At 43.8% G+C, this 22,164-nt stretch overlaps 1 protein-coding gene across 1 annotated transcript; it reads right to left on the reverse strand.

Moving 5' to 3' along the window:
- Positions 1-14,097: 14,097 nt before the first annotated feature.
- LOC119170836 (uncharacterized) lies at positions 14,098-22,107 on the reverse strand. The gene is made up of 2 exons (XM_037422101.2): positions 21,537-22,107; positions 14,098-15,634 (listed from the first exon to the last, which is right to left on the reverse strand). Exons 1-2 carry the CDS (start codon positions 22,025-22,027, stop codon positions 14,914-14,916), a joined length of 1,212 nt encoding a protein of 403 aa, XP_037277998.2. The 5' UTR covers positions 22,028-22,107; the 3' UTR covers positions 14,098-14,913.
- Positions 22,108-22,164: the final 57 nt, after the last annotated feature.

The following is a 22,164-nucleotide window of genomic DNA, read 5'->3' on the forward strand; positions in this document are numbered from 1 at the left end:
CTTCGCTTCTCTGTGAATACCTATCGTTACTACATTTACCTCGAATTTTCGCCCACAACCAAAGACGCCGACACCGGAATTGCTGCAATTACTGCGAAACGAGCGCATTAATTTTGTCGCGCTAAAACTACAAGCAACACGAAAACAACAGAAAGTGGTCATTGGGCGAGCCGCCCTTAGCTAATTCCTAGGCGACAAGCGTCGCTCATTGCTTCCGCGTTCAGATTCGCCTACATGCGGCCTGCGCTTAAATAGAAACGTCGCATTCGCATCACTGTCGTATCGTGGGAACTTCAGAATGCAAAGAGACGTGTCCACAAAAAAAAAATGTTGCCTATCATCGGCAAGGTGAAAACGACTATAACATTAGCATTACCGCAATTTAGTTTTCCAACAACGTGTTGCTCTCAAGACAGCCCTTGACCGCAGAACATAGCTATGCAGTGTCGACGAAGACGAAATGCATTTCCATTAAAAAAAAAAAAGAAGCATGGCGCACGCCGATACAGGCGGCCGTGTGAGAAACGAGCGCCAAAACAAAGAATGAGAAGCACGGCAAATCGCGCACTCGGCACAACAATGTGTCATGGCATTTGAACGCGCAATGCAAACGAAGCCGCCTAAGCGCGCTGCTTGGCTCTATCTCGAGCATAATACGCTACAGTGAACTGCACTCACTGTGTAAAGACCGATTAAGAAAACATAACAGCGTACCTTGATTCCAGTCACCACGTGCACGATGTCCAATGCGCATTCCTCCAAGCATGTCTGCGGCTGTCTACGGCGCCGCCAGCGCAGTGTCGTCCGCAAGGGAGTGGGACAACAGTGCCGCGTCGTGGCACACGGCCGAACTACCTTTATTACATTTTTTCAAAGGCGAGCGCCAAATGGGACGGCCGGAGCAACACCGCCGCGCGCCCCGATCCAGGCTGCCGTGCTGTAACACTTGCTACAATATTTTTCTTTTCTCTCCTGGGGAGGGATTATCGACAGTCGCAAGTGTATTTCCCCAACCGTTGCGGCAAGCATAACAAGCTAATGCTATGCACAATCTTTTCTTTTTGAACATGCTATCAGAATCAGACCATGCTGGCTCCTAAAGGGACACTAAGGTCAAATAACGATTCGCGTTTGAGTGAAAGCTGAATGTATGACAATGCCTAAAACGACAATGTTATCTACAGAAGTTCCCTACTTACCGAGAATTTAAGATAAATTCACCGGAACAGATATGCTACGCGTACGAAATTTGCAAAATGATCCCGATGGCATGAGAGATACCTCAATTAATCACTAGTAATTGAACTAGCTACTCTAAATAACGAACCTTTCGTGCATCAAGAGATGTAATAAAATGTTACTTGCTCGTTTCTGTTTTATTCATGGGGAAAAAAACCTGCCAGGTGTTACTGTGGGGAGTGGTGCGAGTGGTTCAAAAGTTCAATTTTCGCCCGGTTAAAATGGACAGGTCGTGCCATCTAGCGGGGCCCAGTTGAACGAAGGATAGCAATATTGAAGGCCATGGCTAAAATTGTTCAATGGCCGTCGTTCTTGCTGTGGCTCCCGCTGATTTCATTATGCTGCTACTAGTGTGGGCGGCCACGCAGTACAGCCAGGCAACGTTATTCACGGCAACAGTGATGCGAAACGTTCTGCTTGAGGCGGGTAATGTGAAGTGCGCTAACCCAATGCAGACTACTAAAACGTGATTTTATTTCGAAATAAGCACTTTCTTGCCGCAAAAGTAACAATACAAGGTTTCTGGACTGTTATTTTAACAATGAACGTTGACTTAATAGTTGCCTTTAGTGTCCCTTTAAGCCATTACAAACGTTTAACTAGAGAAAGCGAAGTGTCACTAGCAGCAATGCAAGGTCTAAGCGCACAACAATGTTTGTAGTTCATTGCAAAAGTGTTATGTTGAGGTGCGCACAGTTTTTACCAGCATTTTCATAGTGTTTAATTGTTTGCCATATAGCAATTTGACCAGTATTTCTACTGCAGTTTGCTAAATATGTGCATTCAAATGAGCAACTTCAACAAAATTAACGTACAATCTTCTGTACACAAACTTGATAAATGCTCAGTTTGGTTGCATTAAGAAGCCTGTGCACTTCTTTTCTACTGACTGAACTGAGTTGTGTTGTGCAGTGATCAGCTTGATAATTTACGTGGTGTCGATTGTACTTATGTCACTGCATTCACCGCAAAAGCAGTCAAGTGTGGTCAGACAGTACACATACCAATTGACTACATTATTCCCATTTATTAATGCTACCATGTGACATGGCTTTTTAACACACCATCAAATGCCACCACTTGTGTGTTGACAATATGACTGTTGGGAGATACATTTTATCTTCATCAGCATGATGCTTTTGCACTATCAATTTCGGTTTAATAAGACATGTCTCAGAACAGTCCCTTTGTGCCAGTGGCATCTGATAATCCTTTCCAACTATTTTAAGTTTGTGTCGAACTGCGCGCAACTACCTTGAGCAGTTCTATAAAAAATGTCGAACCTGCTTTCACGGGTGACATCAGAGACCTCTTTCATATGTCGGGTTAACATTGAACATGCAAGCTTGTCATGATAGCAAATGGCATGTGATAGCCACCCGTAAGTTAAACTTCATCATGTGAATTAAGCCACATTTCAAAGTTTTGCTCACAATTTAGCACTGACATCGTCATCTTTCATACATAATATATTGTACATGGGCTTCTAATACTGTCACCAGTTTTTGCTACAACATTTATTTCACAGCCAGCTATATATACCAGTCATGATTTTACTGCTCACACCAAGGCATCATACCGCTGATATGGCTAGCTATAGCTGCCATACTATGTATTTTGTACATTTCCTAAAACAATACAAGAGCACTCAAGGCCTCCACATTCTAGGTACCGATTGTTGGCTGCTTTCTGGATGACGTCATGGTTTCAGCATTTGGAAGCTTATTCATTTAATACACTCAAACCTCAATTTTTTAGGTACATAAGTAGAATAAGTCACTTCACAATACAGAAAGCATTTAGTGTTCTTTGTTAACATTTGTGTATAACGATTGTACATGCTTATTCTCTTACTCGATATTCATGTAATGAAGCCTATAACACAATTATTTTGAAATGAGAGTGCACTACTTAGACGCAGACAAAAAACAGGGACAAGCGCTTACTACCCACTGAAAGTTTATTCGGAAAACTATGAAATATATACTGACAGATGAAACAGTGTCATGGCACATACGATAAGACCAAGTCACGGACCAAAATAACAAAACCAATGAAATATCTATGTACGTCAGCCCCACCTTACCAACGCCTACTGTGCCTTAAAGTGATTACTCAACTCCTATGGCATCTTCGACTGTCCAAAAGTGCTAGCTCCTTATCAAACAGAGCTATTGATGGTTTGCTGACGCAAGTCAAGTGTTTACGCGCTATGTATGCTGCTTCAGTTATAAGCCTTGTGCGCTCATCTTTGTATTTGTTAAGTACGACTGTGTTGTCAAACTGTACTTCAAAGCCACATCTAGTGACATGCTGCGCCAGAAAACCATCGTTGCCGTTGCAAACATTGCACGCATGCTCACGCAATCTGTCGTTGAGGCTTCTTCCAGTTTGCCCAATATAACAGGCATTGCACGAAAGTATGATCATGTAAAGAACGTTGCTAATGCAATTGACAAAACGGTTTCTGTGCTTTGTTTTGCATAGCTGTTTCTTGTGTCTAGCAGCGCATGTCAGTCTAGCCAGCTGAGAAAGCTTATGTAGCGCTGAGGAAATTACACGCACTACCATGTGTTGCCCTACCTTTCTCAGGCGGTGGGTAACCTGATGGATGTACGGGAAAACAGCTATTTTTTCTCTTTTTTTTTTTCGTGTTTGCTGTTGTCACGTCCTGCTGCACCATTTATTTGGCGATCTTTAGCTCTCTGTTTTCTGCGGATACTTTCGGCCACAGAAACCAAGACCGCTTCAGGATACCCAGCTGACTTGAGCCCAGCAACCTGATTGTAGAAGCTGACTTATAATTGAAGCAGCATACATAGTGCGTGAACACTTGAATTGCGTCAGCATACCATCATTAGCTCTGTCCGATAAGGAGCTAGCGTTTTTGGACAGTAGCAGATGCCATAGGAGTTAATTAATCACTCTAAGGCCCAGTAGGCATTGGTAAGGTGGGGCTGACGTACATAGATGTTTTATCGGTTTTGTTATTTTGGTCCATGATTTGGTCTTATCGTATCTGCCATGACACTGTTTCATCTGTCAGTATATATTTCATAGTTTTCCTAGTGAACTTTCAGCTGGTAGTAAGTGCTTGTCCCTGTCTCTCTGTCTGCATCTAAGTAGTGCGCTCTCATTTCAAAATAATCATGTATCACCAACTCGCCCAATCAACCATGTTGACTTATAACACATTTCCTATGGTCATTCTCTAATCGCCTCCACGATGCCGCCAAAATCAGTTTGTTACAAAGTGTCTACATTTATATTCATGATCTGCGGCCTCCAGTGAAGGAGTTCTGAATTGCAATGTCTGCAACATGTTGTTGAGAAATGCTACTTGCAGTCTCCCATTTGCATTCATAGTGAATTGTTTTTCGCTCTAGCCATTCCACACACCGGTGTCTCACAGCTGCTGGCCAGCTGACAAGAGACGCCAGTCGACAAAGCTCAAAAGCGATCTGCAACAGCAGTGCTGCAAGTGCCACGAGTCGTTGCAGGGGCACTGCGCTTTTCTACGCTGCCCTTTCAAAGGTGGCATTTTATTTTTGGAGCTTAATCGATCGTCTTGCGCCACAGCTACATGCAGTCATTCGTACCCCTAGGCTTTAGCCGTGTTCATCAAGCAGATCACACTAAAAACCGTGTATGTCTCCATGGAGCAAAGGGATAACGGAAAATCTGAGGCGATGTCCTGTTATAACTTTCTTGGATGTATCACAGTGGTGGCTTTTATTTACCCGATCTTTCATCTCTTGGTAGAGGTGCGAGGTTGTGCAGAATGCAAAAAGGTGTCGTGTGATGTTTGATTAGCACTTTAACCAATTATCACCACATGTGTGGGGCTGTGGAAGAAAACCAAGCAGGCTTTAACGGTTACACAACCTTCTGCGAATAGTATGCAAGTGTAGAGTTGTGGTACATAACTAAATAGGCTATTGAGGTATAGATATCTATGCACCATTTAAACAGCATAGTATATGGGACAAGTGTACAAAAATTAATAGGAAACAACTATTATCATTCAGCTTGAACTGTTTGTAGTAAAGTTAATCAGTTTACTATATAAATTACATGGCATAATGGCATAATATATCATGGCATAATGCATGATCTACAAAATCATAGGTAAGCACTGTTGTTTGCCCATACAAGAGACCCAAAATGTCTTAAATGACATGGCATGAATTTTTCTGTGTATTTGGGACAGTTCAGGCTTTCCTTCCCTCTTTTTTTTTATACTCTTCCCATGGGTGTCACTTCATAGGTTGTTCACTGGTTGGCAGTTGTACTGAAAAGTCTTTTCATATTTTTCATTCAAAAAGCATACACTGTTCAGAGAATATGTCGCTTCCAAGTAGTTCGCATCCTCCTGACATGCTTGTTCTTCAGCTTTTTGCCACAGAAGGAAAAAAAAAAGTTCGAAGCTGCACATTAGAGTGGTTTACAGGACATCTGTTAATGTAATGAAGTGGTTGTGTTAAAGTGCAGAAAAGTTTTGCTCGCGCATTGTATTTATACTCATTAAATTGAAGTAAAGACCTGAACGGTTTCATAAAAGCAAGAGAACAGTTAGTGCTCTGGTGTTTGAAGGTTTCAATATTATTCTTTCAACATGATTTATCAAGCCCATTGTCTGGCTTTAGTGATGTGATGAGAAGTGTCGCGCCGACCATGACATGGCCAACGATGCAAGCTTTTGTTTTTGTGTCAGAAAGTCTGACGCAAACCTTGTGTGTGGGTGAAATCGTCAATACATGCAGAATTTCAACAAGAACTGTTATATTGACCTCGACACTCAAACCAGTCAGCGCTTTCCTTTTTCTTTCTGTAAAGTGAAAAGCATGCTGCCTGTATTACTTGTATGTAAATAAAATGAATAAACCTTGTTAACAAATACTCACGAAGTCCAGTAGTGCTAGTGCTTAGCACTCCCGACTTTCCCTCTAAGCAGAGATGGCAGTCTATAAAAGATACAATTCCAAGCTTTTATGTTCGGAAGCTTGTCCATGATCACTTCTAGAGGCGGGCAATAGCAGTTTATAATTTAAAAGACATTGGAATTTTGAGCAATGTTATCTAAGGATTTTTTTTCTCTTTGATGTCATTTGTTCCTGTTCACCAATCACAGTGAGTGGTTGATACTGGTGACCAAAAAGGCATTGAGGCTGTTCCAGCTGATGACAATTGATTAAAGGAAATATGAAAAGATTGTGTTCACAATACAGCCCTTGAGCTATTTTTATGACCATGGGAGTTGCCTGCATGAACATGATAGCAATGTGGGCTCGTTGAAGCTTTGTCGTTACGCCTTCAAGCACCATTGATGAAAAACATTGAACGGTGATTGCCGCTCCAGTCATTATTTTGGCAAGTGGACTTTTGTTCATCGAGGCAATCTGTCACAGTGCTGGTGTTTGAAGCATTACGATATACGATTTACACTGAGTGCTGTATCAGTCTGTTCGTGACCGGATGCGCTCACACTACTCGCTCGATGGCCGGTTTGTACAAAATTGTAAAAGCATCGCAGGGAGCCCTTAAAAACAGTTTGCAAAGGAATCGTTTGTACATGCATTACAGCTTTGATTTACAGCACATGCAGTAATGGGGGAAGAGGGATTGCTAAGATTGTGACAGTTAACATGAAACTATGTTCACATCAGTCATGCTATATATGTTTATTAGCTGGTGAAGAACACGTCAGCAACATTCATTTGTTCACATTGTATATTTTTTTCTGCATCTGAGAGGAATGATGACACAATGCTGAATGTGTGGATTTTTATTCATAATGGTAGAATAAATCACCGCCAGATGACGCAGCTTCAGCTGCCATTTCTGATGTTTAGGTCTTCAGTAAGCTGTGAAACATTCACACTCTGGCTGAAGTACTTTTGTAATGTTTTTAATTAGTTGACAAAATTGCACACATTACCTCTTTTTTCTTTTCATGTGAAAACTTCCTTATTTCTAGTCCACGAAGTATATATGACTCGTGAGGTGTGATAGGAGCTTCGTTTCATTCACAAGGTGTTCGCTTTTTTATTATGCTGCTTAGGCTGGTAGCAAATGCACCCATAGTGGTACATGTAGCTGCCATTATTCTTTAGTATGCCACAAGTCAATAATATCTAATAACCTCAAATTCATGAGGCATCACTGGGTGAATCGAAGTGTTCCTTGCTAAAGTTCAATACCACACATTCGTTTGCCATTGTGTCTGAACCACGATGCTTTCAAAAGATACTTCTGCGGTTTTTCAAGCGAAGAAGTAGTTCTAGACAGTCGAGTGTTGTCACATCTGTGTACGCAAACTTTTCCTTCGTGCCGTTTGTCAAATATGGCACTGCTTGCTATCCCTGGCCACAGGACGTTGAGGTCACGCAATTTGTCAACACGAGGGGCATAATGACGTAGCTCTATTTCGTCTTGTTTAATTTCATGTCCACTAAAACTACTCCACAATTGGTCAGAATAATACGGGCTGTGTTGGCCTGTAATGAGATGAAATTAAAGTGTCCTACCATATCAATGTGCCAAAAGGGGCTAAACCGAGCTAAACTGAAAAAGAACATCTGGGTAGCTCCTAAATTTGAAGAGAATAGATGATAAGCATCTGGATACTCTTTGCCAGTGGCTAGGGTGAATCTGTCTGTGCATTATTATGTTTTTTGTGATCATATGCTGACGATGAAGTCATTATCTTTAGGGACAAATCACCTTTAAGGCTCGGCTTGTTAATATTTCCTGTCGTCGCGGTGTATCATGTAGTCACTGTCCATCATAGTTAACTTCCCATGATGCCGTCATCCTACCATGGGATCATGGCGACACAAGGTTGACGAAATCCGTGATGCAATCGTGACACAGCAAAGAACCTTAGGGTCTCGGCTTGTTGGCGTCTAAAGTCGTCGTGGTCCGTAATAAAAACAGGTATGTGCCACGAAAATTGGGCTGATCCCCGTACTGGCCACCAGTCCACTAAAAATGAAGAATGCAACAACAGCTAGACCAACAAATAGCGACAATGTTAGTGGAGCTGTCATGCTGTAGGAAACTAAAACTGAGCGTGCAGGGAAGAAGAAAACAACAAAAACAACAAAAATGGATGCTTTCACTTTCCTCAGGTTTCAAGTCCGTGGAGCTGAAACACTCTTCCCATTATACTGCGCTCCTCCCCAGTTTTTTTTTCCGTCACCATCTTCTATTCTTTGTAGGAATGGGTGGGGACACTTACTGGCTATTTAACACATTTTCAAGCTTATTCGGCTCAATTTAGCGTAACCTCTGCATAATTCTCGTTTTGACATCACGAGTTTAAACAGTTTCGAGTCTCTGCTTGATCTATGGCCAGAATGGCCAAGACCTAAAAATTTTTCACCTGTTCGACCAAGCCGGGAAGGCCAGTGGCAAATCTGAAATTAAAACGAGATGGAATACAGTTACGTTATACTGCCCGAGCTTTGCCTTCTAATTGTTGTGTGCAGTTTCAGAAAGTTCTATCAAAAGTGTACCGCTGTGAGATGTACTGCCTGAACTGTGTTCCGTCTCTGCTGCGTGCTTTGCTTACCTGTGTCACACGGGCTCTATTAATGGTGTTTTACACCAAGTTAGGCCTTCAGCTTATTGAAAGCATGATTTTCAGAGCTGGCAAAAGAAACACATGCTTAATGCTGTCAAATTCCATGGCAGAAGTCTTTGAAATTGATGTGCTCACGTGAGATTCAGAGACACAGTTTTTCAAGAGCTGCTGAATATTGTAAAAACACAAACAAATTCGTCGACGAAAATTTTCCTGGGTGGAATATGTATGATTTTCAACAGTAGAGAGCTTACTCAGCATATTAATAATGATGCTGACATTTAACAATACATGTACATCGACCTGTGTGTCACAACAAAGGTGGCTTTTGCAGTTGTAAGTTACTCACACATAATGTCGTTAGTCTCACTCCTGTGACACGGGTATCGTAAAGTTCACTTCGGAATGTGAACAGTGTGCTTACATAGATGTGTACGAGAGTGAACTTCAAAAAATGTTGCATTACACTGTAACTTGTAAGGTTTTGACTGACTTGTCGCTTAATGAGCCTGTAGGAATATGAGCTTCCAGTCAAATTTTTATCGCCATCTTGCTACGAGTGAGCGGAAGTTGCCTCTGTTTTAAATATGTGAAATGAGTATTTACTAGAGTGGATACCAAAGATGCACTGTAAACAAACATAAGCTTACCTTACACTACAGAATAGCTTCCTAAAATTGGATTCAATTTGAATTTGCTTAGTGCAGCGAGGTTGCAGGCAGGAGAAAGTCAGGTTGAACTTTGTAAATTTTATTGTTTCTCATAGAGCAGCGAAATGTTGTAAAATTGTTGTGTTCAAGTGTTTTTGTTTTAAAAATGTACCTTAATGTAGCAAGGTGTTTGCTTAGTTGTGAATGTTTTGTAGTAATGATGAATTGGTAAACAATGGATTAGCCTTGAGCAGACATTGACATCAACATAGGAGGCTTGTACAGGCAATGCTCCATATTCCTGGCTTTTCTCGTTTACCTGCTTACGATAACGCTAGTCTATATGGTACACCAACTGCACAAAATGCCAGTACAGGTTATTTTACTGTTTCTTATGACTTCGTCCTATTAAAGAACACACTGCTGTCAAAACTCCTACATCGAAACTAGATGAACAACAAAGCTCGATTTCATATTGTATAAACGGTGTTGGATGGCAAAGTTCATGTAGATCGTTTCGAGGTGAACAAGCTTAATGTGCACAGAAGCTTACCGCATACTTGCAGCAGTGTGTGCAGCCCCGTTAAAAGAGTCTGCTCTTTCTTGCGGAGTGTGGCTTGTACAGAAAAAGTTGTCACCAGAAACAAATTGCCACCGTTTCAATAAACGTGCATTGTCTATTACCAAATTGTTTGTACTGTGTGAATTTCTCGCCTACGTAAAGGTTGTGTATGACTGCTTGCCGCCCCCCCCCCCCCCCCTCATTTTTTTCACTATAAACTTCAGTAGTCTCATTAACTCCTCCTTTAGCACAGCTGCTACCTGGTACCATGGGACAAAAAAAGAAAGGTTCTTTGGCCCCTTCTAAGTTTACAGGCCTAGTTACCAACGAATGACGGTAAGAATTGTCTAGGAGCAAGGCACAAATTTTTCTTGGAACAGACATCATTAATATGTCATGCTTGAAATCAATGCAGTGCAGCCCTGCATCACCAACAGTCAACCATGCTATGTTTTTTTAGTTGTATGTGCACTTGGAGGGAGATAACATTAGGTCATGCTTAAAAAAAAACTGTATGGCCTCATGGGCAGGTAAGTCGCACAAAGGACATGTCTAGCCCTCTACATGAAAATTTCAGCCAACTAAAATGTAATTTTCTGGGACAGACGAGGCTTTTGAAGTGAGGAGATTGATCTCGTAAGCTGAGGTACACCCAACAAACGTTTAAGAGTACTTTTTAGAAAAAGCGTTCCACCACGGTGTGTAGGCGTAAGGGAAGTGATAATATAACTGCAATAGCTGGTCATATCGGATACCCCATGGTCATGTATCTGTTTCCTGCCGATAGTGCTTTTCACAGTGCCCGACATTAAAAGATCGCTGTGCACATTCATAGGGATACATATAAGACTGGACAGCATAGAAAGTAGAGCTTTGTGCTTTCCTTTGTTTCTAAAATTTTTATCTTAATTTCTTTATTTCTCTTTGGCAATTGCAGCCTTGAATTTCGCCCAAATAGCTAAGCAATCAGTCTTCTTGTCGGTAACTATCAAGACATCGAAGTGTTTTCAATGGATCGTAAGTGCCCCAGATGCACCCTCGTAACATGCTGAAAACGAGTATCCTTTGGGATGTCTCCGAGCATGAACAATTGACAACGAGCCTTAATGTTACTGATTAAGTCATCCGGTTCTTGCATTCTTACGGATATTTAAGTATCAGGTCCCCTTGTTACATGGCAGCAGCCACATAGAGCAAAATTTTTTTTCAGTTTTAGGAGTTTTAGCGTATACTAAAACTGGTATTCAACGACAATGTAGCAACTTCAGCCAAAAAATTTAATGAAAATTTGTCAAAGCTCACAACTGCAATAATAATAAGGAGAAGAATTGTTGATGATTTGCATCCAAATACCACAATATGATTAAGACACACTATAGTGGAGGGCTCTAGATATTTCGACCACCTTTGGGTTCTTTAATCCGTACGAAAATTTAAGACTATAAACGTAGTTGTGAGATAGACACCGTTTTTAGGGTATATGGCCTGCATGATGGCAAAATGGTGTGTATTTATTATATAGTTGATGATTGTCCACTTACATAGTGACATCACTTAATTAAATACTACCCTACTTGACAAGTTTTTATGAGATTCCAATGTACTAACATCATTCCTGTAGAAGTATGACAACATCGCCTCTTGTGCTAACTTCCAGTTTCAGTTTCAGTTTCTGCTTCTCAAGCAGTCAGGTTGTAGCAACATGTGCTAGAGGTTAGCTATACTAAGTCATGGTGGCATTGCACTAGGGGTTTCGCACACAAACACCTCGGGCATGAAAAGTTGTCATTTTATCAGTGTGAAAGAATTTTTGTGCAATATGCTTGTCTAGTACAATGCCATCATGTGTAACTAAACGCGAATGCTAATTTATATGAGCTTGTTGCAAAGTACACCAGTGGCACCTAAGTTCAATAGCGCCAAACCCAGCTTGGCAAGCATCTATTTGCTGATGAGCTAGTTCTACATGACTGCTGCCACTCACTCTAAAATCTGCTGGCACCTTTGGCCTGTGCAGCTTTCACAGTCATACACGTCAAATATTAAAACATATTACAAACAGTGTATAATAAATCCAATAGACAACTAAGCTAAGAAAAATTAAGCAGGCATTATTAAGTTTTTTCATCTGTAGACCTCATGCCTGCAGATGTTTATTGATCAGCAGCCACCTTGAGTAAAGATCACATGCCACAATACGTGCCCTCTGGCAAACAGTTTTTCACACTTGCTGTCTTGGTTACGAGTGACACAGGCTGACGCTCTCAGGTGCTACGCTACGTGCACAGATTGAAGGACCCAACAAAGTGTACGGGGGAACATCCATCATCGTAGCTCAATTGGTAGGGCATCAGATGTGTAATTGTAAGGTTTGATTGGTTCGAACTCAACTGGCAGAAAAAATGTTTTCCTTCTAAATTATTTCAATTTATATGTCATGATTACTACACTACAGTTAGAACTTAAATCCTCTATGCTTTCCTTGGTAGCATTCATGAAGTTTTAACACTTTGAACAACCAGCCATGTTTCAATATTACAAACAGGTCATTTTAATCATGCAACTGGATATTATAACAGTTGGTTCAAAAGAACACTTTGCAAAAATCTGGGAGGCAGCTTTCCTGTGAGGTTGTTTTCTAACAAAAACTCTCATTCACAAACCACTTTTCTCGCTCATTGTGCTTTTACCTCTCCTAATTCCAGTGAAGGCAGGGAAGTGCAACAAAATGTCTTTTTCCCCCCAACATCGACCATGGGGTTGCCTCCCTTTGGACGTACCCTCAGGCGTCTTCCTTTTTTGAGGAAAGGGGGAAAGGCAAAAACACAATGAGTGAGAAAAACAGCTCATGAACGAGAGTTTTTGGTTAGAAAACAACTTTACAGCAAAGCCGCCTTCCGGTCTTCTTGCAAAGTGTCGATTGTTTGACTGCAATTACATGGATGGTGTGAGCATCCAGAAAATATTTGGCTGGCAGAGGCAAGCAGGTTGCAGTATTAGTGGCAGCTTTTATCGACCGGGTAGTCGGGTGACTACTGGCGAAATTCGAAAACTTTTTTACGGGCATTATGGTTTGGCCGACCCTAGTCAAGGCGCCAGTGCTAGAATTCTGTTATTGCCAAGTGTTTTGCCAGCTGTTTTTATTGACGAGTTCAAGCGAATTGCACTGAAAGATTTCTTCAGCTTGCCATGGCCAAGTGACTAGTGCTGCCCAAATAGATTGCATACACTAAAAACTTGGACCATCTCCCCGAGAGGAACCCCGATAGGATGCGAAGCAGCTGTGTTGCACACGGGTAGCGTCATGGGTTGAACGCACTAACGTGACTGGGGGCTGGTGAGTGCTGGAAGATTCGTTTGAAATGATGACTGGCGTGTACATCTTGTAGGTGACACGAACAGACATGTTTTCATGCGTTTGTTAGGCGCGCGTCAGGTGTATTGCGCATGAACTAACGAGTCAGCGGTGCAGCGGTCATGGCAGGTGTTGCAGACGAACAGATTAGGCGGTAGCTACGGCCGCCGTGGCGAGGGAGAGAGTGACGTCAGGGCGTACTGCGTAGGCGTGACCTACTTTGCACCACCCCAACACCTGCGGCGCAATGGTACAGAGAGACAGTGTTACACAGGCTAGTGAAAGAGCTGCTTCGCATCGAAAAGTGTTCATTGACCGGCTGCCATCAAGCGACTGGTACTGAAATTTCAATTTTGTTCACTGGCTACGACAATACTCATACTAGAAAGCATCATCATTGCAAGATACATATGTTGCTCTAGCATTTATTTCTTGACTGACTTGAGCTACTAAGAGGATATTAATTGTGATGGTGAGTTCCAAAAAATATCAAAGCTGCAACTTTGGCATGGTTACAGATGTGCCAGCTTCCTAATAAATGGAAACACTGAACTACTCTCGTAGCATGCCGAACTTTTGGAAAGCTCCTGCTGCATTGACTGTTCATATACCCTATGTAAGTTTACATGAATTATCTGAAGTAATGCTTATCTGGGAAGCGAATGTTACGTAGTTTGCTTTTAGTTCTTCCACATTCTCTAAAAAATGAGTGAACAAAGTTTTTTTTATTGCACTGTACCCAAACTCTTCAAGTGTTATAAAGGCAAAATCAAGAAGCGAGTTTTGTACATTATTCACAAGAAAATTACATACTTTACAGAGTTACCTGCAATAAGAACACTGCCAGAGTTTCTTCTTCTTTGGCTGCCTTTTCAATGAGGTGCATGGGATGTGATACCAGCTGAGGCACCAGTCACACAAAAATGAGTCGAACTTTTTTCAGGTCTCTATGACACTCTTCACAATCCCACCAGTGCACCGAGCGTTTCGCATTCACTACACTCATCACAGCAGTCCAAGCATCGCTGGAGAAGAACGTCTCTGCAATGCTAACATCCACGCTGTCATCCAACAAACCACAGTGCAGCAACTCCGGCTTTGTTTCAACATCCTTTTTTTCGAGGACCTTACCGTTCAAGCCATCAGCAGCGGCAGCCTCACCCACTAGCCACATTAAGACAGTAAATTTTTTTTCCTGACAAGTGCAAGACCTGAAGGGGCCACAGTCTGAAACACATTTTCTTTTTGTGGGAGCCACACTCAAATTGCTTTCCTTGGGGTGCCTGCAGCTGCTCATACAAGGAGCAATTTCGATTTCCTTAACGGTATCAGCGAATGGTGTATTAGCCTCGTCAGCATTGAAACAGGTAAGAGATTCGGAGGCTTTGAGTGCTAGAACAGTTATGGGTTTGATTTTCTGCCCACTTAGAACTGACACGAAAGTTGCGATACCCGAAAGACGAGCATCAGCTTCGTCTGCTGCCAGAGTGAAGGTGCCAGCATTGCTCTTGTGTGGTGCTTCCTAAACTTCTGCAGGTTTGAAGCAAGGAGATGCGATGCACTGGTTATCCTCCCTGTTACCTGCTGCCACTTCGTCATCGCAAGACCAGTCTCTCAGAAGTGCCTCCAGAACTTCCAATCTTCGCTGGAACTTTGGCATCGAGGCTCCAGAAAGAATTCTGGCAATCTTGCCAGCAACTGCTGCAGCTTTTTCATGCATTTCATGGCTTGACAGAATTAGCTCATCCTCACCATTGTCAATAGGCAGAGGTTTATTCTTCCGATGGTCCTTTTGGTGACTTGACAGTATTGGCTCACTTTTAGCATTGTCACTAAGCACAGCAGCCAGCCTCACAGGGGCAGGTGCTCTGGCTTTTACATTGTCATTAAACAAAGTCTCTGATCCTGCCAAGCCATCAGAAGCACCATCATGAAGCTCTGGCTTATAATGGTGCTTTTGATTGCTTGACAGATACAGGTTAACGTTTTCATTGTCGATTAGCAGGGGGTCTGGCTTTTTAATTTCATCTGACAGAGGCACTTCCGTGCTTGGAATGTTGTGGGCTGCTGGTATGTGCTTGAAACCAGGGCCAACCTTCCGCCTTTGAGGTGTATGCTCAGAAAGAGGCTCTGATGACACAGCATGATTGGTGTGCCAGAGACACACACTTCGGACCTCCAGGTTGGCTCCGTCTTTGGTGGCAACAACGTAGATGTGGAACCCACAGTCATGCTTGAAGGTTCTGCAACAGGGTATGTATTAGACATCAGAAAAAAAATGTCAATTTTGTCGCAAGATCAAAGCAATGAATTTTGATCACCTTCACACATTTCTGGCATTTCATTATGAAATAACTTACCCACACCACTAAAGGTAAAGTTTATTTAATCTCATTTGAAATTCATTAAAAGAAGTAGGTTTTCTATCAGCCTTTTTCTTTATTTATACCAGATTTGTGCTGCTCTATATGCTTTTATTTATCAGATTATTTCTTTCTTGGTTCCACGCCTTCTTGTTTTTCATTTTGGTTTGTATTGCGTTGCTTTTACAGTTTGAATAGATGCTAATTCTAGTTAATTTGTTTGTAACCTTCACTGAGAGTTCTGTTGTTGCACTTGAGGACCCTCATCTGTATATTTTATTCTCTGTGGTCATTCTTTGTCATAATAATTATAATAAAAACTGATTGATTGATTGAATAGCAACAAATTACATGATGAACAACAAGCAGCTCAAAATTTGCAGTGGTCTGCTGAATACTAGGGAAGTTTGAAAAGAACACACATAGAGAGAATGCAAACTAACAACTGTCACAGCTCGACACTTACAGCACACTGCTCAAACACAAAGAAAGACGCATGAGAAAAGTGCGCAAGTATGCACATGGCGAGTGCAAACTCACAACTGTCACAGTTGTTACTTATTTATGTTTGAACAGCATGCTGCGCGTGTCGACTAAGAACAACCGACAAGCCCCCACTTTGGCTCTTCTAGCTAGCGGCTTACCCTATTCACGAACACGGCCACTTCAGAGAGCGAAGTCACCATTGTGCACTGTGTACCTTGTACACAAGCTTTGCGATGAGAGCATAAGACGAAAGAACCCCCCCTCTCATGACATAAGCGTAATGCATGGGCAACCAAGCCGAGTGGGGCTAAGTACAGGTGGTACTACTGGTAGGAGGTATGTGCACAATCCAACTACGGCAAGAAATGCACAAGGTGACGACTTTCAAAGCTCACTCTCCACTCCTTCTCATAGGTGATAAAGAACATGCTATGCAGAGCACCTCCTCTGCGTCCCACCAGCTGTAAATAATGTGTAAATGCATATACGTTGATGCCATTAGTGAGATGTAGGACATAGGCAGGGTCACTTGAATAGTCACCCTGTGAAGCGAGGGGTCGCAGGTTTGAATCCCTGGTAGCGCATTTATGATTTTAGTTATTCGTGAGGACAATAACAACGGAAGCGTTTATTTCAACAGTTTCGGCCAGAACCTGGCCTTCATCAGGAATCTGGCCGAAACTTACGAAATAAACACTTCCATTGTTACGGTTCTCATGAAGGATCTACTTCACTGTTTGCAATGCTTTGGCCACTTTTGCCACCATGCCTGCTTATATATATATATATATATATGGCAAGTTATTTTTTTCACCCACCTTTTTTTGTTATTATTTACATTACATTAGTTCTAACTTCTCCTATGTATTCCTTGGCATTATTGTCAGTTAGATCTCATTAATATTGTGTCAAAACACGGAAAAACGAGCCCTAGGTATACACTTCTTTCTCTTATATATATATATATATATATATATATCGTAGAGAAGCTTCCGAACACTGAAATTGGTCAAACTCTCAGGTGCCTTTTAGTGGGTCTATCCAAAAAGGATGCCGCCCGCACTGAGGGTCCGTGCTTGGCTGGGTCAGGAAGAATGCCATCCTTGGACACGACGTACCCTAGGATGGTGAGTTGCCGTGCTGCAAAGCGGCACTTCTTCAGATTCAGTTGCAAGCCAGCATTGCTCACACGTGCGAAAACTTCTTTCAAACGTCGGAGATGTGTGGAGAAATCTGGAGCGAAGACGTCATCGAGGTAACACAAGCACATGTGCCATTTCAAGTTGCGCAGAACGGTGTCCATCATGCACTCAAAGGTCGCAGGTGCATTACATAGACCAAACGGCATGACGTTGAATTCGTACAAGCCATCGGGTGTGAGGAAGGCAGTCTTCGGTCGAGCTTTATCAGCCATGGGTACTTGCCAGTACCCTGAGCGCAGATCGAGAAAAGAAAAAAATTCGGCTCCGTGAAGGCTGTCAATTGCGTCATCTATGCGTGGCAGTGGGTAAGCATCTTTGCGAATGATATTATTGAGCCATCTGTAGTCCACACAGAACCGCACAGAACCATCTTTCTTTGCAACAATAACAACAGGAGACGCCCATGGACTGTCCGAGGGCCGAATAACGCCGCGTCGGAGCATATCATCAACCTGCTCGTTAAATTCCCGACATTCAGCAGGCGAAACGCGGTATGGACGTTGGCGTAATGTTGGATGGGCACCAGTGTCGATACGATGCGTAACAGTGGACGCGCGACCGACAGAACTTCGTCCGACATCGAAAGAAGAATGATATTCTTGCAACAGGTCCATAAGCTGGGAACGGTGTACCGAAGTAAGGTTGTCATCAATGTAGGGGCCAAATACATCAGGAGATGATGATTCAGAAGTGGAAACAGCACTGATGGTACGTGAATAGGGACAACGCGAGTCATCGGGTACGTCCAGGACTTGCGCGTCATCAACTGGTTCAACTTGCCGAGACATTCCCCTTGAACCAAGGTAACAGTGCACGGGGATGGGTTGGTCACAAAAATAGTGGCGTTGCCCTGGGTGATTTGCACAGGCGCGAAAGGTACTAGTAACCCTTTCCTTCTGCAAGCACGGTCGGATGGCGAAACGAGTGCAATTTTGTCGGACAGACCAGCGCAGTAGACCGATACACCTGTCGTCGAGCTTTGAGGCACTACGGTATCGTCTTTCACGAGAATCTTGCTCAGTTTCGAGGGACTGTCTTTTGGCGTCAAATGCGAGAAGGGTGAGAGTTCAATTTCGGCGGCGGCACAATGGATGACGCCGTCGTTGCAGGAGAGAAAATCCCATCCCAGGATGACGTCATGAGAGCATGCAGGAATGATGATGAATCGGGCGACATACAGAACATCCTGAACGACAACGCGAGCTGTGCACCCTGCTGTAGGACGGATACGATGCGAACTAGCAGCACAAAGGGACAACCCAGAAATTGGCGTCGTCAATTTTCGAAGCAAGCGGCAAAGGTTTTCGTCCATAACTGATACTGCAGCTCCGGTGTCAATAAGAGCAGATCCATGAACACCGTCAACAAGTACGTCAATGACATTAGATGGGCGGCTCTGAAGGCTTTCACAATGCGATAGCGTCGCAGCCCTTGCCTCGGGGACTGCGACGACTAGTTTTCCCGCTCGTGAGCAGCTGAACTTGGCCGCATGGGGGACGGGGAACGACATTGTGGAGACGGAGACCTTCGAGAAGATGGAGCTAGGCGAGACAGCGGTGGCATAGACGGCGTTTCGTCGTGATGGGAACGGTTGATCTGGCCAGCAACAGGCGATGAGACATGGGACGTCTGTACACGAGTGCAATAACGTGCTACGTGGCCGGCGTAACCGCAGGCAAAGCAGATGGGCCGGTTGTCGGGTGTGCGCCATCAATTCGCCGGGGTAGGTCTTGTCCATGACGCAAGAGCCGATGGATGGAACGGTGGCTGGAAGGGCTGCAGGGTGGGCTGGAGCTGAGTCCGAGAGGTCTTGTCAACATACGTAGCCAGCATACCCGCTGCGAAGGACGGAGGTCGTGCGGCAGCTTCGGCGTAAGTCAGTGGGGCGGGCGCTTGAATGACTGGAGGCGGCCTGGCGACCACTCGGGCGTAACTTTGGGGCGTAGGGGCCAAAAGCTGTTGTGGGTGGTATGCAGGCATGACCTCCGCTATTTCCTGCTCAATCGCTCAGCAAATGGATGGAAGAATGGTAGTGGCCGATTGTTGAGCAGCCGGTGGGTGGGAAAAGGGCAGGAGAGAGAACTGCCACGCGATTTCTTCACATATGAAGGACTTGAGGTCTGCCAGCAGCGCCACTTGATCACAGCGCGCCTCCAAGCCAGCAAGCCCTGCATTTCGTGGTGTGGAGCGACGGGTCATCGAACGCTGCCAGCGGAGCTCCTCGTAGCTCTGGCACAGCGTGATGACCTCAGCCACTGTGCCTGTGTTTTTGGCAAGCAGCATCGTGAAGGCATCATCGTCAATGCCTTTCATGACGTTCCGGATCTTGTCTGATTCGGACATGCTCTCGTTAAATTTCTTGCACAAGTCCAGGACATCTTCAATGTAACTGGTGAATGATTCACCGGCCTGCTGAGCGCGTTCACGTAAGCACTACTCGGCTTGCAGCTCACGAACGGCAAGGCGTCCAAGAACGTTGGTGATAGCAGTCTTAAAATCGGACCAGGTTTGTCTTGTCTCCACCGCGCGTCCGTTTCTTGAAATTAGACACGTGGTTGTCGTACCATAAACTTGCAACGCCCGCAAGGTAGAACACCAAGTTTGTCAACTTGCCGTCCTCGTCCCATTTGTTGGGGACGCTCACGCGCTCGTAAATGGCGAGCCAGTCCTCCACGTCAGAGCCATTGGTGCCAGTGAAGATGGGTGGATCGCGGATCCTGGGGCCACCAGGACAAGCGGGCGACATGGGAGGAGATGTTTGCTGAGAGGCGTCGTGGGACATGGTAGATGGCAGGGTACGTGATCGTAGTTCCAAGGGCATCGAAGGGGATCATAGTACTCTCCACCAATTTGTTAGGGCGTTTTTTAGCCGGCACACAGCGAGCATACACCCTCAGCACGAGCGGCGTCATTTTTGGGTAGACCCACTATAAGGCACCTGAGAGTTCAACCAATTTCAGTGTTCGGAAGCTTCTTTACAATATATATATATATATATTGTATACGTAACATAACAGCAATGGCAAAAACCCATCAAGAGTGTTCGTAAAATTGCTATCACAACAGAAAAAACACATGCAGCTATAGCTGCCCTCCATGGCAGTTAGTGTACAGTGTGGGATGAAACTTCCCTACCCCTCATGGTGTACCATGAGCAAACTTGTGCTCACTCTCGCTTTGTCTCGCTATGTGCAATGACAATATACATTTCTATACAGTTGTTACTGTGAAAAAACTTCGAGTAGATTTGTGACACAGCAGTACGTGAAGGCCTGAAACACAGAAGGAGCGCACATGCCCTAGCTTTGGAGCAACTGTCCTTAAATTTTGCACCTTGAGCTCTGACAGCTGACTTGTGAAAAAAAAAAAAAAATGTTGTCACAAATATACAACTCCAGTCACTTAGTTTTATCATAGCATTTTATGCTGCCTTAATGAAACTCCACTGTTTCGGCTATCTAAGGATGTCTGAGCAGTAGTCAGAGAAAAGAATTAGGTAACCACAAAGGAGACGTAAACTGGTGAATATTTAGAGACGTTGTGCCATGTTGTAATTTTTTTTTCAATTTTTTTTATTTATTTTTTCGCGGTGCTTCCTTGTTTGATTTGTCGCGGTGCTTCATTTACACGTTTTTCTCGAGTGTTGTACGCATGTACTGAATGTGATTTGTTTTTCACGTTTCAATTGTATTTTTTTTTTGTCTTCTAAACCCACTCCCCTTTATAATGCTGTATGCCCTGAGGGTACAATAAATAAATAAATAAATAAATAAATAAATAAATAAATAAATAAATAAATAAATAAATAAAATAGAGATATTTTGCCACAGGAAGTTGGTTGAAGTTTCGCGCTTGTAGTCGGACAAACTCAAGAAGTCTGCGGCATTTCTTCTTCAACGCGGATGCACACAAGCCTCCACCAATGGGCTAGCGCTCCGTACCGACGTCATGAGCCAGACGCCCGTTGACCATTTGACCTGCCTTCAAAGATTGGTGCATCAGCGGGACTAAACTTTGGTCGCGGAGGCGATTGGACGCGCCTCGGCGGACATCTTTCCCCGTGGTTGTGGGCTCCGCGTAAATGCGATACTTACGAGGACGATCGTCCAGTGGCGGTTGAGGTGAACTTCTTTCCCCCGTGAATGCAGCAGTATTTGATGCACTGATACTTCAGGTGCTCGCCCATTTTGCTGGCGATGTTGCCAACTCTCTTCCTGGCCGCGTCGATGGTGCGCGCGTCTCTTTTCCACAGCTGCACAGAATGGCGCGAGCTGTAGGCGGCGACGGCCTTTTCGAGCTCTACGAAACTCGCGAAGCGGTCGCCCACACGGAAGGTTACGTCACTGGTGTTAACAGAACGTTTTTTGCGGGGATTCGAGCCATCCTCGAAGAAGTCGTCGTCGCATAAGATGAGTGGAGACACTACCATGTGCACATCGGGTGGCTGCCCAGCCTGAAAGAGGTCTTTGAGGCAATCTTGTTGCGCACAATCGACGCCGGTAGTCGGAGAAACTACCGTGGGTTCGAATGAGTCCGTCGAACAAACAAAAGACATTGCGAAGCGCGGTGCCAATTCGACAAACATAAGACAACACGAACGTATGTGCGGTGTCGTAGGCTGCGCATTGCCGACCGCAGGACGCCGAGATATTTTACCGGCTGCCGGCAAAAGTAACCAAATAAGTTTGCCGGCAGTGTTGTGTGGATTGGCTGACTGCAGTC

Source organism: Rhipicephalus microplus, chromosome 2 (assembly GCF_043290135.1).
Source record: "Rhipicephalus microplus isolate Deutch F79 chromosome 2, USDA_Rmic, whole genome shotgun sequence".
Taxonomy (NCBI): Eukaryota; Metazoa; Arthropoda; class Arachnida; order Ixodida; family Ixodidae; genus Rhipicephalus; species Rhipicephalus microplus.

Excerpts from the sequence above, each read along its gene's own strand:
- LOC119170836 (XM_037422101.2), bottom strand. The coding sequence starts at position 22,027 with ATGTTTGTCGAATTGGCACCGCGCTTCGCAATGTCTTTTGTTTGTTCG. Across the intron at positions 15,635-21,536 it reads GCCACTGGACGATCGTCCTC|AACCTTCAAGCATGACTGTG; the intron begins GTAAGTATCGCA and ends ACCCTGTTGCAG.